We start from the raw sequence: 17,443 nt of genomic DNA, 5'->3' as shown, positions 1-17,443 counted from the left end.
CTTAGAATTAGCTGCATCTGTAAACTAATCGGGGAGTTCAAGATTTTGGAAGAGTTGGATGGAGACGTACATGAGAGAGGTGTGGTTACTTATAAAGAAGGTAATCAAGTACTTGAATATTAGTTGAATGTTGTAAATAATTTAGTAATTGTAGAGTGGTGGTTGGTAATTAAAATTGAAATTATACTTAAAATCATGAAGGGTTTGTATATTCATAAATCATGGGATCATAACACGCATTATAGATTTTACCTTTTATAATATATATCACTAAACACACTTCCATGAAAATAAAATTAATACTTAATCAAACTTACGTTTACAAAATTCATCACTTTCTCAATACTTCATTAAACTTAATTCATCTAATATAAATTATTCAAATTAAAACAAAACTAAAAAATGATCATCATTAGTTTTATCTCCTTCACTAAACACGTTAATAAGAATATTATCATCCTCTAAAAAGTAGATAACAAAAACATCATCTCAATTTGACCTTTTAACCAAATGTTAATCCTTTCCATTTAATTTTTAATTGGGTAGTGTTGTGGTGTTGCATCTTTGTATTAATTTTTAATTGGGAAATGAATTTTAATAATTGTATTAATTTTTAATTGGATGAAATGTGTCATATGCTTTTAATAGCTTATTCCAAAAGATACTATGAGAAATGAAGTTATTGTCAAAGGTGAAGGTTTTAGGATTTTCATATATGTGTGTAATCTCTAGCAAAGTACATCTATATCCCCTTATGGAGACAAGGTATCAACCAACTCAGTATGTCCTTGGTCATTGTCGTCCCTTTCAACTGGTTTCTTAATATCCATAGAGTTGTAGCTGCATAAAAAGTCATTAAAAAAGGCAATTTTGTATTCTTCATTATTGTTGGTTTCTCTGTTGTTTTGCTGGTCTTTATAGGAAAAAACATTTTCATAGAATATAACATGTGTACTTATGAAGAGTTCCCTAGTATTGATGTCAAGAATAATATCTAGTATTGATGTCAAGAATAATATAACTCTTGACACCATCTTTATAATCGAGAAAGATTCTCTTCCTAGCTCTAGAGTCAAGTTTACTTATGTTGTTCTCAAGAGTATAATAAGCAAAGCATAAACGCCTAAAGATTTTTAAAGTGAGATAAGTGGGAGGAGCGTCGTACATTACATCATGTGGGTTTTCCCATTTAGAACAAGGGAAGGTGCCCTATTTATGAAATATATTGCAGGAGTCACAACATAAGACCAATAAGCATTAGGAACATTAGATTGAAAAATAAGGCTACAAGTTATGTTTAGTATGTGTTGATGCTTGCGCTCCACAACACACTGTTGAGGAGTTTCCACACAACTTCTTTGATGATTGATGCCATGAGAATTATACAGAATAACATAGTTAAACTCAAGTCTATGTCAAATTTAACAATCTTAATTTTCTTATTAAACTGGTTTTTAATCTTTACAATAAAATTTTGTAGTAAATCTCTAGTTTGGCTTTTATTGTGCATTAAGAAAGCCCATGTATGTTTGTTGTAGTCATCAACTATAGTAAAGAAATAGGACCCCATATGTCAATGGATAATTTCAAAGCATTCAGTAAATAAAGAAGTACTTTTAGGAAAAGGCAATTTATGATGTTTAGCATAATGATATCTATCACAAACAATATCAGAAGTCATTTGTACATAAGGAAAATTTTTACATATTTGTTCTACAACCTTGTGTCCTGGAACACCTAATTTATAGTTTCATAGATTTACATCAACACATTCATAAGAGAAAATAGATTTGTGAATGAAATCTTTATTAGAAATAGGAAAAGACTATAAAGATACCCTTACAGATATTAGCACACCCAATTGTCTTCAATGTAGAGTTGTCCCTTATCTGGCACATCTCAGAGGAAAATGTTAGAGTGCAATTTAAGTCCTTAGTCAGACTTTGGACAGAAATCAGATTAAACAAAAAGTTAGGAATATATAATACATTAAAGGGTTAAATATGTTTTTCGTCCCTTAAGTATCACACGATTTTGGGTTTAGTCCCTACTCGAAACTTTGATTGCTTTTAGTCCTCATAGTTTTGAAACTATTACTATTAGTCCTTAAAATTGAACGGCGTTAACTTTTGTTTGATGTGGCAAACGGCGAGGCCACGTCTTATGCCAGCTTCCCTCTTCACTCTCTGCCATGTTGCTTTTCTCTTTATCTGGCCAATAAGAATATGACACGTGTCAGCCCCCTTCCACCCCAAATTAGGGTTTTCCAGATTGGGGAAACTTGCCCCTGCACCTGCGCCACGATTTTGCTCTTCTATCTTACGCCGTCATGAGCCAAGAACGCGAGAAGGGAAGGGTTACTCTCTTGTAGGTGGCGAATGGAGTTTCTACTGTGTTTTTGGATTTGCAGGTGATGGCGCATCTGGATGACGGTGATGATGCGAGGGAGGATGTCGCGGCTTGCAAGGATTTTACGCTTTGAAGGTGGCATTGATGGAGGATGGCGTCGCTGCAGGGGAGCTTGCGAGATGAAGGTGCGACGGCGGAGAGGCTTAGGCGATTTAGGGTTCATCGCAACACTCGCGATTTGGGATTTCGCTTGGCTGTGGTTCTCGATTGGTCGGAGCGAACTCGGTGTGCGTCTTCCGGCACGGTGCGATTTGCGATTGGGGTTGCTCGCGTTTTTTGATTTGTCTGAGTTTTAGGTGATTCTGGGAATGCCATGGATGACTCGCGAGGAAGTAGAAAGGGCTCCGCTGTTTGGATTCTTTGCAGGTGAAGAATGGAGATGCTTGCTTGATTTGCGGCTTGGGCTGTTGCGCGATTGGGGTGATGGTGCACGATAAGCGAAACCGTGGTTGCTTTGCCGGAGAAGATGAACGAAGTTCTCAAGCACAAGCAACGTGGCAAAGAGTGAAGAGGCAAGCTGGCATAAGACGTGGCCTCGTCGTTTGCCACATCGTTTGCCACATCAAACAAAAGTTAACGCCGTTAAATTTTAAGGACTAATAGTAATAGTTTCAAAACTATGAGGATTAAAAGCAATCAAAGTTTCGAGTATGGACTAAATCCAAAATCGCGTGATACTTAAGGGACGAAAAACATATTTAACCCTACATTAAAAATGACAAAATCTTTAGAAAAATGAATAGTTCTTGCATATTTAGCAGTGATAGTAGAGTTGTTTCGAAGTTTGACAGATATAGGTTTAATTTTATAAAAGGTGACGAAGTATTTTTTCTCATGGGTCACATGGTTAGCTGCCTTAGTGTCTATAATCCAAGAAGAGGTACCTTGTTTATCTTTTATTGTGTTTCTTTGTACTTGATTGACCTTATGTGAAGGATCATCAACATTTTCTATCATTCTGAGCAATTTCTACATTTGTTTTAGGGTAAAAGAGTTAAAGACAACATTGGTGTTGATCTGTTGAGTGGGTGTTGTATCCCTAGGGGCAAAGTCACCCTTAGACATGTTGGTAGAATTCTAATCACTTTGTTCCCCTCTGTCTTGACTGTTGTCACTCTTCTTGTACCATGGTGGGTAACCATGCTTAGAATAATATTCATCCACATGATTCATTTTGTTGCAGTAGGAACATTGTTTTCCATAGTTGGGATTTCTCCCTCTCCCTCTTCCTTACCCACACAACCCAACACCGCGTGCCTGGTTCTTCCAAGTCTATTCTGGTTTCCAGTGGTTGAGTTTATTTTAGCATTCTGGTTGGTAGTCCTGGTGTCTTGTCTTTTCCTTTCTCTCTTGTTGCATGATGAGGGAGAAGACACGGTTGATGTTAGGAAGGAGCTCAATTAAAAGAATTTGAGTCCTCATAGTGTTATAGGTGTCATTTAGCCCCTTTAGAAAACAAATAACATGCTCTATCTCTCTGTATTTGAGAGAGATTTTGAACAAATCACAATTACAAGGGATGTCATAGGTAGAACATGGTATAGGTCTAAGGGACTCTAATTCTTCCCAAAGAATTTTCAAATCTGTAAAGAATTGACTTACATTTCTTTCTCCTTGTTTAATTAAGTGAATGTATTGAAGCAAGTCAAAAATCTTGAATAATCACCCTTTGAGAATCTTTCTTTTAATTCATCTCATAATTCTTTAGCATCTTCAACATATATCACACTTTCTGCAATTTGTGCAGGAAGTGTCTTTATAATCCAAGAAAGGACCATCATGTTGCATCTTTCCCAAGCATCAAACACGACATCACTTCTTTGAGGCTTCTTTATTGATCCATCTATGAATTTGATTTTTTTTTTTGGGAAAAGAGAGCTCTTCTCATGTTCCTGCTCCAGGAGGAGTAATTTGTCTCATTTAGAACTTGAGATATAAGGGTCAGACTTGGATTTTCCCCAAGGTGTAGGTAAAAAGGATTGACAAGATTGGTAGATTGATCCATGTGGTCCATTAGCCCAAGAACAAGCCAAGAATGAGTCAAGAACTTTGCTTGAAGGATCTTTGGCACAACGGAAGCAAAACAGGCGTTACACCTGCTCTAATACCATATTAGAAAAGGTATTCAGAAAAGGAGGAGGCTTTCGAAAGAAGAGAAGGGTTCACAGAGTTCTCTATCGCAATAGGAAGAAGATAAAAAAGGAATAAATGGTTGCAGTAATCACGTAAGAAATCTTGGATCTTTCTATTTCTGTTGTATATTGTGTATTATGGTTTTTATTACATTGAAGAACAAAGTGAAACCTTACACATATAGGGTTCTCGTGAAAATGGGAAAAGTTAAAACCCTAACTAACTCTAACTAACAAAACAACTTGATTACTGCATCTAAGCAGTAATCCAATTGATTATAAGCGTCTCAATATCTTCACCAAAGCAGTATATGTTTATTGTCAAACAAAACAAAAGTTTCAATTAAGGAAGAATAATTTGAATTTCGGGGAGGATGAAGGAAAATGATTTCAGTTTCGATAAAAAAAAAGGGAGAATAAGACAATTTTATTCATTTATTTAATATATAATAAGGAAGGACAAAGTGGAAATCAATAAAAAATTTGAAAGTTGAAGAAAAAAACAATGGTGAAGGAGTTTTCTTTATCATCGAAATGTTTATTCTTGTCTCCAATTAACATTTACATTAAGTTGACATGGATAATGTCTTCTCCGAACTCAACAAAGATGTTAATTATATCTAAATTCCTACAAGGATCATTATTTCTAATATGAATCAAACCTACAAACATTTTAAATCGATATATTGACTCAAGCAACCAAGTATGAAATTATTTGAGAAACTAACTTCCACACTTGCTCTCTTCAGCTACACAAGAAAACTATTTATTAAATTTCTTGGTGCCTTATTTACATCATTAACAATCTACGTTGATGATATTGTTGAGAATCCAAATGTGAGTCTAAGTCCCACATTGGATAGAAATGAGAAAGTAGAGTACTATATAAATATGAAAGTCCCATTAACTCATTACCTTAAGATTTTGGGTAGAGAGTGATGTCAATCTTTTATATGGTTGAACTCATATCTCATTGATATTATATCTCTCCGATGAACCTTCTCCTCAATAGACCTAACAGATTTCCACTTGGCTGATAATGATCTAAATGAGTTTTCTTTTGTAGAGAATCATTTCATTCCAAGCATGGCATCAAAAGTCGAAGAGAAAAAGATGGGGGTACTTTTAGTAATGATGGTAGGCAGAAAACAAAAGTCGAAGAGAAAAAGATGAACTACTTGACTTAAAAGTCCTTGAGCCACTTTTGGGCCTATAGGTATCGGCCCAACATGCGAGTAGGACAGCGTACGAGAAAGAGTTCAGACAGCTCTGGTTTTTGTGTTGCTCAATGGAAGAAGCACCTGAAGAACCATCACAATCGCGAGACTCTTGGCGAGATCACCAAACTTGGATAACGTTACGTCTCTACAATTCTACATTCCACAATTCAAATTTTTTTATTCCCTTTCTTTCAATCCTTAACATCTATCACGCTTTTCAGCACACAAGACATTCTCAGGGAAAAGCTGATCACAGAGGACAGTTTCTCATGGAAATTATCCAGCGAAGGTGAACCTGGTTATAAGAAGGGAGAAGAATTGAGATGCGTTGGTGGGGTTGACATTAGCTTTTCAAAGGATGATCCATCAAAGGCATGTGGCACCCTTGTGGTGTTGGACTTCCACACTCTCCAAGTTCTCTATCAGGACTTCTCTTTTGTCACTCTCCAAGTTCCTTATGTGCCTGGTTTCCTTGCATTTAGAGAGGTTCTTTTTCTTTTCTTCCAATTTGATAATTTTGAAATATGACAAAAAGATTTAATTTTGATTTTATTTTATGATGAATCATGATGCTATCTGTAGATAACATTGAATTGAACCCAATGGGGTCAGGTTAGTGATGGAGGGTTTGACTAGTTTGTAGAGGGTTATTGGTCCAAACCTCATAAATGCATTAGAACCTATTTAAATGTTGGTTTTACTATTTTTAAGGAGGTATGTGAGTTATGTTTGTAATTTAACTATGTTCATGATTTACAATAGAACATTATGTAGTCCACCCTACCTCATGAGAAAGGGCTTCTTTGTTCTAGTTTCTAAAATGTTTGTTTCCGCTATTATATTGATTGCTCCTATAATTATAGGCCCCAGTTCTTCAACAGCTTCTAGAGAAAATGAAAAGGAGTGATAATCCTTTCTACCCTCAGGTAATGTTGTTCATTACATTAAGAAAAGTACATATGAATTTGTCACCTTTTAAACTTGCTCGTTTTATTTTACTCAGCACTCACATTGCTGGGGCCAATCTTATTAGCTGCACTAAAATCTCAGATATGCAGAATTTTAACAGATTGGTAATTATGTTGGAGTTTTATAGCAATCTATGATGTTTTTTGTACCTAAGTTTCATCACCTGAATAGGGTTTTGATGGTTGTTGACAGCTGTTATTGGTTGATGGAAATGGAATACTTCATCCCAGAGGCAAGTGCTTTACAAAAGAATATTGTGCATCCCCCATATAAGAGTCATGCACAAGATCTTTTATTGAATAATTTTTCCTTTTCTTGAAAATGTGATTTAGAAGAATTTACTTAGCTTTTATGAATATGATATTTACAGAGGTACTGTTTCTTATATTTTACTGGTCTATTAAACTAATGAAATATTGAACCAGTCATTTTCCAACTTAATATATTGGTTGGCTCTTGTTTTAAAATTTGATCACTTTGTAACATTCAATAGCAAATGATGTTTGGTATAACGAAAAGTGGCAAAAGCCATTAAACGTCAGATTTCACTGACAAGAAAATTACTCCCATTGATGAGCCATTTCTGGCTATAATTTGTATCCATCCCATCCAAATGACGTTTATGACTCGACTTCCAATGTTAGTAATTTTTTTATCAATTGGAACTATCTCTGAGAAAGTTGAAGTTATTTTAAGTTATTCTGAATATGTTATAATTTATTTAACATAACATGTAAATTTTTGCTTGCTACCTGTGTTTAACATTGAAATTTTCTAAGCCTTTAACTTTTGCAGGTTTTGGGCTGGCCTGTCATATTGGAGTTGAGGCCAATCTACCAACAATTGGGATTGGAAAGAATGTTAGTATTGATAGTATCACTTATTGATCTCTCATCTCATGTGCCCTAGTACCGATTACCTTTCAAGAGATTTTGACATGTTTCTCTATTTCTTCAGAGATTCTATAGTTATTTTTTATAGTTAAGAACAAGAAATACTGAATAGGGTCCTTAATTCTTTAGCTGTATATGTTCCAGTTGCATCATGTGGATGGTCTTACTCATTCAACAGTGACAAAACTTCTTGGTGCTGAAGAAAACTCTTCGAAAGAATTTATTAATTTGGTGGGTTGTTCTGGGCGAATATGGGGAGTGGTAAGAACTTGAATTAATGGTACTCTACTCATCCTTATTTTTTATAATAAGGATGTGCTCACAATCATATGCCACTACAACAGATTTTATCATACTCACGAAGAGCAATTTATTAAATGTTATCATGCATAACATACAAAAACTGCTAAATCCAGTTGTGTTTTATAACTTACAAAAGCTGCTAAGTTCAGTTTTGTGTTTTGAAGCATTTTTATTGAGATATTGATTGGCCAAGCTCTAACATTTTATTTTCTTGCTACACTTGTGTCCAGGCCATGAGATCTACACAGGGATCCATAAAGCCAATATTTATATCAATTGGTCATATGATATCACTTCAGACTGCCATTATGATTGTTCAGAAGACCTGCAAGTTTCGTGTGCCTGAGCCAATTAGACAGGTAACACTATCTTCCATTTGAAAGCATTTAATGCCTGCTTTATTTCAAATCAACGTATAATACAAACATCTCTTGTCACAATGAAATTAAAGAAAGAATACACGAACCAGACCTTTAAAGGGATTATTTCTGCCTTTTTTGCTTTTAATCCTTTAACTTCTATAAAGCTAATACTGACTCGTTGGCTTATTTTAATAGTCCACTTTGTAGTTTGGGATTTACTTGAAATTTGCAGCTTATTAGTTATAGCCCGAAGATGCAGTAATTTTTTTGCTCTTTTTGAGTTGCACTTCTTGTTCGCCTGCACTTGGTTGAACTCAATCTCCTATTACAAGTTATCAGATTGGCAATGCATTAAATGTTTCTGTATGTCATTTATTAACACTGTATTGAAAAAGTTCATGGTGGCAGATGCTTGTAGCTAGACTAATTTACCAATCACTTTGCTTGGATAATTTACTTGGTTATGCTTTCCATCATACATCTTCTGGAAATATTTTGTTCATAAAAAAACAAATAAATCTCTTGCTGTATTCCAATTATTGGAAATCAGAAGTATCCAGTTCTTTACACCTCTGTTTGAAGTGCAGGCTGACATAAGATCTAGGGACCATATTCGGAATCTTGAAATGAATGGCAAAGTAACATAATTCGCTCATACGGTACATCATCGTCGACATTAAATTTTCTTTCCTCGTTGGTCTTGAACACCTAAAGTGATGGCAACACTTACTGGTTACTACTTACTACATGCTATCATGAATTCTGTTAGACACTTGTACGATGTAGGTGGTCATAGCAATGTTAATTTTCGAGTTCAGAGATGTAAATGGATGGAACCAGAAGTTATGGTTATGCTTTCAAACCATATATGTACAGCCTTGAAATCGAATACATAAAAGTATCATCAAATACAATCTTGATCTTCAACTTTTTAATGTACAGTACAGCCTCTCTTCTTTTCTGGTGCCTCTTGCACTCACCTAATTCTCAGCATGGATCTTAATGTAGTGAGATTTTTGTACCTCTAAAATACTTTATAATTCTGTAGAACTTACATGGTTTTTCTTATTGATTTTATTTTTAAGCACTGAATTTGTTTTGGGTTTAACTTTTTGTCCAGTTAAATAATGAAATAGCTATATGAGATGTCAATAACTGTTAGGTTGCAAGGGACACAAACGAAGTGGATTGAATCATCATAATCCATAAAGTGGTTAGTGTTGAAATCTTCAATCTTGTAGCTCTTTTCATTTGTGAAATGCATAAACCAAGACAAAAATGCACGGTTTCTTATACCATTTGGTTGCACTTGCCGCAAACAAGTGGCCACAAACAGTTGGTCTTCCTCCCCTTGATTTACAATAGCCAATAATTTGTGTACTATTTCTTGATTGTCTTAGAATTTTCATGGTTTGCAACTGAAATTCCCTCAATAAATTAAGCACCAACTTGAAAGTTGTGATTTTTGTGAAGATGATCTGAGAAACACCAATAAAAGGACACATCTTTGCTTTTGCCTTCCTTGTTTTTCTATCCTCATGAGTTTTGATTTGGCCCATGGTAGAATTATGCAGAGCAGCAGAAGTATTTCTCAATCCTCTTCCACAACTTCCCAGAGAGCGAATTCCTCCAGATAATACTCCATTTTTACTGCTCAAAAGTCATGGTTTTCCCAATCATAGAAAGAGTAGTTTGGGAAAGATTTGTTTCAAAATCCAATTGTTGGAACTGTGGTGGAAAAAATAAAACAGGGAACAAGGGAAAATAGGATTTGTGGGACTATTTTGTGCTGAAAGCAAGAAATGTAACATTTTATTGATCAACATTTGCATTTGTAATTATTGAAAGAGCAAACACATACTGATAAATTAAGTGATATAATTATCAACAACTGTATAGACTTGCTTCTCAAATAAAAGTGTCAGTCTAATCAAAGCATTGTGTCACAATTGTTGTATATTATTTCTCTCCTATTGTTCATCTTCATTGTGCCTCATTAAAATTCTTGATTCTTCAAGTAAGTTTTTGTCATTTGATGCCTAAGTTTTGTTTTTCTGGAGAGATCTTGGACTGAATGATCCTATAGTTTTTCATTACACAATTTGAGAATACATTAGAACAAGTAATTTGAAAATCAAAATAAATGTATTTGATATTTTTTATAAAACAATTTGAATTTTTTTTACGGATTACATGATCTGAAAAAAGCCGTCTGGATTGAAGAACTTAGAAATATGTATGGTGATTATATTTAACAATATGGACACATTCTAATGAAAAAGTATCAAAAATATATTACAAATTGTGAACTCTACAAGTCATAAACACACTTCTAGATTAGATGATTCAGAAATGACCCACACATTACTTTGTCTAGAATATGTTAATTTACTCTCCAAATTCTATATTTATGGGGTTGATCTTCCAGAATTACCCTATGAATTAATCTATCAATTTTAAAAGAAAAAAAAATATAGATTCCGCTATTGACTATACTTCGAATAAGATGTTCTTTCTGGATACAATAGGGAATCATGAAACTCATATGGAGGCTCATTGTTCGTTGTTGTTATAAAGAAAAAAAGGGTGAGAGTAGACATTTTGATAAAAAGTTTTGAAATGAAATAAAGTATAATTTACCTTAAAAAGTTTTGAAAAAAAAAATATTTTAAAGATATCATTTTTATAAATAAATTTATATTAAATAGATAAAATATTAATTGATTTTTCAATAAATAAAATATATTACAAATTTTTTTATCCCATCTATTATAAAAGAAAAAAAATTAGTTTGGCCCCCTACCCATGTCTACTTATCAAGTCAAAAGTTCACTTTAGCAATTAAACTGGTCTTATGACCACTTTTTCACCACACAAGCACTTCTTAGCCACCCTATTTCTATTCCCTACTTATTCAAAAAGCTATGATCTTTATTACTCTTATTATAATTCATCAACACCTCATAATTAAAAATGTTCCTTTTTGAAGTCAAAAAATAAGTTACATATGACCCAAATTTCAAGTTAACTTTACATTTTGCATGAAAATAATGAAAATGTTCCTTGTTGATACGACCCAAATTTCTTGTTAACTTTACATTTGCATAAGAATAATAAAACTGTTCCTCTGTCAAGTCACAGAATAAGTTGCATATGACCTAAATTTCAAGTTGTCAACTTTACATTTGCATGAGAATAATAAAAATGTTCCTTTTTCAAGTGCCAGATTAAGGTGCTGCTGCAAGAGATTATAAGTACTTTTCTAAGAAATTCTGATATAATTGAGTGAAAGATTACTAAACTCTCTAGTTTTATAAATTATTATTTTAGAAAAAGTTCAATAACAACCAAACCAAATATTCTATTCCAGAGAATCTCATCCCAAAACAATAGGCTTAGAAATGAAAGACTCATGTAGCAAAAGTCACTTTGAAACAAATGTTGCCAACTATTAAAGAAGGTTAGGTGATCTTCAACAATTTTTCATATATCAGCTCCAACACACATGTTGAATATGAAAAATGAAGTACTGTCTACATCTCCAAAAATAAAAACAAAAACCAAGAATCTTTTAGGGTCACAGAAGAGTGAAAAACAAAAATGCCAAGAGTACCATTCTGAGATGCCAAATTCTCCCATTCCCAAGCATGCCAGCAGAATCTGTCTGGATCATGATCTTGAATTTGCAATCTCCAGTTGAAGGATCTCTGTCAGTGACAACAGAAAGGCCAGGGAATTTGCATGCACTGTCAATCTGATCATTCCTTTGGTAATAGCTATTGAATGCATAAGAAATGTTACCACGAGTATCTAAACTACCACATGAAGTTTGATATCCAAGACTTGTACAATCTGCATTCTGACAAGCAAAAGACACACTAGGTGCCACTTGGTCATCATTGAGGTTTGCTGAGGGTTTCAAAATGCACCACTTTTTGGCCAGATATGCTACCCCAGTTGCACCAACTAAGCCATTGGTTCTTGATCCTATGTTAAGCTGGTACTTGGGTTGTCCATCATAGTAAAACAAACCCCAATGTCTTTCAAAATTACCTGGCTGAATGCTTTTGGCATCTTCATCTATGAGACTGAACAAGTAAGCATCCATAGGACCAGGCCTCATCGGTGTCCCCTTTCCGGCCATGTAGCGCGACATGAAGCCCTGGTTAAACCGTTGCGCATATTGAAGGTTTGCATTTCTGTCTCCATCTGTAGGCCACCCTACTTCTCCTACAATTATAGGCATGTTTCCAAAACCATTTTTTTGCAGGGCCCATACTAGAGTATCATGGTTGGCATCAAAGACATTGTCATAGATCCTTCCATTGTCATTGATGGGGGATTGAAAGCCATTGAAGAAGGCATAATCAACAGGAAAATTGGGGTCTTCATAGAGGCTGATGAAAGGATAGATGTTCACTGTAAATGGGGCATTGTTCTGGCTCAAGAACTTAACAATCTGCACCATGAGATCATGGATGTCTTGCCTGAAGTCACCATCAGAGGGTACTTGTGCACTCTGATAGACATCAGCATTTAGAGGCACCGTGACTTTAACCTGGTTGCCTAAACTAGCTTTCACTAGAGCTGCTTGGATGTTTTGAAGAGCTGGAAGTGTTGTGGTTTCAAATGAACCATTGTATGTTGACAAGAAAGGTTCATTTCCCACTGCAACATACCTTGAAAAAATTACAAAGAAATATTGTTTGAGAAAAAGTAGGAATTGCAGCACTGCCATATGAATAGGGAATAATTTGACAATGGAGGATATAATCATTTCTGAAGTGGAAGTCACAGTGATTCTTATTCTTCAGATTTCAATCTTAACTTCATATGAGATAGTACTAGATCTCTGACAACCTTTTGTTGACCTTGCAACCATTTAATTTTACAATTGCAACCATTTAATTTTACAATTGCAACAAATAATCATATATTTCATAAACCATGTTTTACTTTTATGTCCTAATTTCATCCAACGTTGCCTATGGCCTAATACTAGTAGACAAGACATGCAAACAACTATCATCACTTCAGTACATGCAAACAACCGCACAATAAGTCAAAACAAGAGTGGTCTCAAGAAAAGGAGGATCATTAGTACTACACACATTCGAAGGAAGTACATCTAAGATAACGTTCCCAACTTTATTCATCTAGGACTGAAGAATTCATCAGAGATAAAAAAAAGGCAGTGGACTGACCATAAAATCCTGTTCAATAAGAATGAGAATTTGTGTGCAAGTTTTCATGTTGGATAATATGGACCAAAGAAGAACAACCACTCATATTACAATGACTCATAATATAGATGAACCATTGCTGTGAAGATCATGCTACAAAAATGATAGTTGAACACCAACTTCGTAGTTTCAAATAGCATGATCTATTCATTTGTAAACGAAGAAACAGGGGTATGCCACTTAGCTGAGAATAGATAAGAGCTCAAAGAACTCATTATTCCTTTTACCTTTTGTCCATATAGAAAATCAGTCAACTTGGTCAGATTTGATTTCTAAATCAAATCAAAATCACATCAGTTCTCCTTTTTTATGATGCCAAACACATTGGAAAGAATTCCACCTGGTATTTCACTAAATGTGAATCAAGGAAAGATAAGTAATTTCCATCATTTGAAAGTTTCTTTGCAATGCTTTCTTCTATAATTGCTCTACATCATTAATTCTCTAAACCATTAAATCAAATAACATAGTTTTTAACAAAACCTCCAATGTCAAAGCTTAACAAAGTCCATGCATAACATGAAATGCAGAGTTACATAGCTGAATAAATCAATTACAAGCATTCATGCTTAAAGTTGTGAGCTGCATAATGCAGTGGTGGAACTCAACATAAATCAGTAAATAGAGAGAAAGGTAAACTACCTGATGTCCACACCCGCAGATGAGACGAATGCTGAAACATTCTTGGAAACCCATTTTTCAGCCGCTTGCATGCTGTTGGCCAATGTGTAGAGCATGTCATTTGGTATACCAACCATCACCTGAATCCCAGACTTCTTTAGAGCATTTAAAATATCAGGATCAGCATCAAAAAGCTTAACTTTCTGAATACCATTGTCCTTCAGCATTTTCACCACAGTGGAAGATGGCAAAGGGTGGGTTAATTGTGTGCCCCAATTAACACCAATCCCACTCACTAGACCCACCAACAATACAACACATAACACAAGAACAAGGCACCCCCTAAACCGTCCACACCCCATCAACTCAGTAAAAACTGAACAAAGATAACCAGAACCAGCACCACTTTTTAAGAGTATATCAAATCAGAACCCAAAGTTGGTTTTTTTATTCCTGGGTTTCAGCAAGTTTGTTGATTGATTTTGCAACCAGCCTTGGAAATACATGCATGCTGAAAATAGCAGAATCTGAAAAACAGATCAACAATAGAGTGAAAAAGTTTTGATTGCAGAAGACTGGTCCATCAACAGTTAAGAAGTTTAGTTAAAACATTAAGGGTGAAAGGATGACACAAAAGCAAGAAATCAACTATGGAAAGTGGCAAGTGAAGGCCCCAGATGGAAATTCTCAGAAAGCAACAAAGTTGAAGCCTTCAAAAGCCAAGCACAAAAGCTAAGAACAGATCTCTATGGATTGCAGAAACTTTTTACTAATTGGCTTTGCTGCTTCCACAGAAGAGTAAAGAGAGAAAGTGAAGAAGGGATGAGTAGAGAGAGAAAGTGGCCTTATGGAATTATGAGAGTGAAGTTTCACAGTAAATAAAGAATCTTTTTTCTTTGGGTGAAGAACCAAACATGTCTGGCAAACTGCTACTCACTTTGCTAAGAAAAACTACAGAAAATTTCACTTGGCTTCTCACTCTACATTTAATTAAAAGGTTTGAGTTTATAATAATAATAATAATAATATTAATAGCCTATATTTTTCTACTAAAACAAACTAATGAGTTTGTGTTTCCCAACTACTCTATTTATTTGAAAGTAAAAAATAAAATATAAAAACTACTTAAAATAATTTTAACTTAGACTTGTTTACTGCACAATGTTCTCTTTTGATTTTGGTGAGAAATAACACTTTGTTTAACCAACCTAACCTTGTACATGTTTTTTTTCTCTTATCTAGAAAAAAATTATTCAATTTGATGTTTAGAATAGTACTCTCTTTTAAATATTTCCTAAATAATCAAATTAATTTCTAAATATCAATAAAATACATCAACGTAATGAAGAATTAAAATATTAATATTTTAAAATTATTTTATATAGCTTTACTAATTTAAAGATGATTTAGGAGAAAAGATAACACTTAAAATAAGAAAATTAATAGTTGATTAAAAGATGAAAGAAAAGAAAATTGATGAATTAAGATAAAAGTAAAGTGGTTTATTGAGTACAGATAGCAGAGTAAGGTATTTGGGTATAAGCAGATAAAGGTTTAATAAGATAATAGTAGTTTAGAATCTGTTTTTATGAAAATAATAATTAGAGAAGGCGTGCGTATGTATTGATAATCTTAATGTTTAAGGCTTTAAGGAATTTGTCTCCTCCCTCGGTAGTTGTCAAATGCTTCGCTGTCCGAGTGTCGTGTTTGGCTTATCCAAACAAAAAGTTCCTTGCTCTTCAGCTCATCCAAATTCCAAAACAACTTCATTGGATGAGATCTTTTCAGTTTTATACTTTTTTTGTTTCAATATAATTTTAATTTTTTACTAAAGTTAGTTAATGTGATCATTGTTAAATTGATGTTGCATCATTTAGGGATAATGAATGACATGACATCATAAATAACAAAGTGGCGTTGAGAAAAAGAGTTTCATTGTTTTCCTTTCCTTTTACTAAAAATGGAAAACTACATTAAAACTAAACAAGAAATTGAGAAATAATATTAAAAATTTTGAAAGGAAATGAGAACAAAAAAGTTTACTAAATCTATCATCTCCAACACAATCATATGATTCACAAGTTTTTCATATTATATATAAGAGTAGAGTAGTGAATTTTATAAATGGAATTAGGTTATTTTATCTTCCTTCAATTATAAATAGAAAAATCAATTAATTAAGTTTTATTTTACAAAAGTTATTATATTTTCTTCCTCTACATTTTTTAAAGATTCTAACCAATTTATTCATTTATTTGAAGGTAGGATTATAGAAGTCATAACGTAAATATTAAAATCTTAACTTATTATAATTTTTTTTTTCTTTTGAGTCATTTTTGTGTGGTTTTACATACATGTATTAGGAACCTTTGCATGTGGCTCTAGAGGCTCAAATGAATATTTGTTTAACTAAGATTGCTAAGATGTATTCAGATCGATCTAAGTTTTTTATTTATAGGTAGAACATCTTGTGAGATTGAAAACTGTTATGGTGTGTTTATTTTGGAGGAATGATTTGGGAGAGAGTGAGTAGATGGATTTGAGGGAAATTGGGAGTGAATTAATTGTTGTTTATTTGAGTGGATTTTGAGGTGAGTAAGAATGGATTTGGAAGTAAAATTTATGAAAATTAGTTTAGGATTTGACCGATGTGACAGATAAAAAATGGTTTAATGGTAAAAATTGAATATTACCAAAATGCCCCTAGTTATTAAAGTAATATAAAATGATAATTGTTATTATTTATATTATTCTTATTCTTATTATTATTATTTATATTATTATTATTATTATAAAAGTATGAAAATTATCTATCAAAGGCTAAAAATGAGATTCACTCGTCATTCCTTCTAAATCTTTGCACTGCCGTGGTGATTGAATAAAATTATAATCCCGCAAATCCTTCCATTTTATTCCTCACTTATCTCTGAAAGTGAACACAATTTTTTTTAATCCATCTTCACCATTCTGAGTGAACAGGACAATCAAACCCTTAGAGCTTAGCGAGTTGGAAGCTCAATTTCAGATAAGGTAAACCAACTCTTTGATTACTTAATTCATTATTAGTGTTAATTAATTATTTATATGATGAGATATGATGTATCAAAAATCTAGTTGTTTGTTGAATATTTGTTAATGTGGATAGTTGAATGATTCTTTGTGATTGATGATCAAATTGAGGATATATATATATATATATATATATATATATATATATATATATATATATATATATATATATATATATATATTATTTTGGTTAATTGGTTCATGGTGTTATGTTTTATAACC

The 17,443-nt window shown here is 33.4% G+C and overlaps 2 protein-coding genes across 12 annotated transcripts; one reads left to right on the top strand and one right to left on the bottom strand.

Annotated features, from left to right (window-relative positions):
* The first annotated feature begins 5,798 nt into the window (after positions 1-5,798).
* On the top strand, positions 5,799-10,111 carry LOC108336959 (uncharacterized). 10 transcript variants are annotated; one of them, XR_008250728.1, is made up of 10 exons: positions 5,799-5,897; positions 5,983-6,247; positions 6,625-6,687; positions 6,923-6,962; positions 7,526-7,590; positions 7,768-7,884; positions 8,157-8,285; positions 8,876-8,947; positions 9,451-9,501; positions 9,863-10,111. XR_008250728.1 is itself a non-coding variant. In XM_052880976.1 (9 exons), the coding sequence occupies exons 1-8, from the start codon at positions 5,830-5,832 to the stop codon at positions 8,933-8,935; spliced, it is 807 nt and encodes a 268-aa protein (XP_052736936.1). In that variant the 5' UTR covers positions 5,799-5,829; the 3' UTR covers positions 8,936-8,947; positions 9,863-10,111. The 10 variants fall into 10 exon arrangements, 6 of the variants coding, with proteins under 6 accessions (XP_052736936.1, XP_052736935.1, XP_052736939.1 ...); XR_008250729.1 differs by having other exon boundaries at positions 9,853-10,111; XR_008250727.1 differs by having other exon boundaries at positions 8,876-9,295; positions 9,409-9,501.
* A 1,592-nt stretch (positions 10,112-11,703) lies between these two features.
* On the bottom strand, positions 11,704-15,085 carry LOC108338551 (glucan endo-1,3-beta-glucosidase 5). Of its 2 annotated transcripts, XM_017575494.2 has the most exons (3): positions 14,802-15,085; positions 14,174-14,679; positions 11,704-12,967 (listed from the first exon to the last, which is right to left on the bottom strand). In XM_017575494.2, the coding sequence occupies exons 2-3, from the start codon at positions 14,512-14,514 to the stop codon at positions 11,866-11,868; spliced, it is 1,443 nt and encodes a 480-aa protein (XP_017430983.1). In that variant the 5' UTR covers positions 14,515-14,679; positions 14,802-15,085; the 3' UTR covers positions 11,704-11,865. The 2 variants fall into 2 exon arrangements, with proteins under 2 accessions (XP_017430983.1, XP_052736478.1); XM_052880518.1 differs by having other exon boundaries at positions 14,174-15,085.
* Between the last annotated feature and the right edge of the window lie 2,358 nt (positions 15,086-17,443).

Source organism: Vigna angularis, chromosome 7 (assembly GCF_016808095.1).
Source record: "Vigna angularis cultivar LongXiaoDou No.4 chromosome 7, ASM1680809v1, whole genome shotgun sequence".
In the NCBI taxonomy this organism is placed as follows: Eukaryota; Viridiplantae; Streptophyta; class Magnoliopsida; order Fabales; family Fabaceae; genus Vigna; species Vigna angularis.
This window is presented reverse-complemented; position numbering and strand designations above follow the sequence as displayed.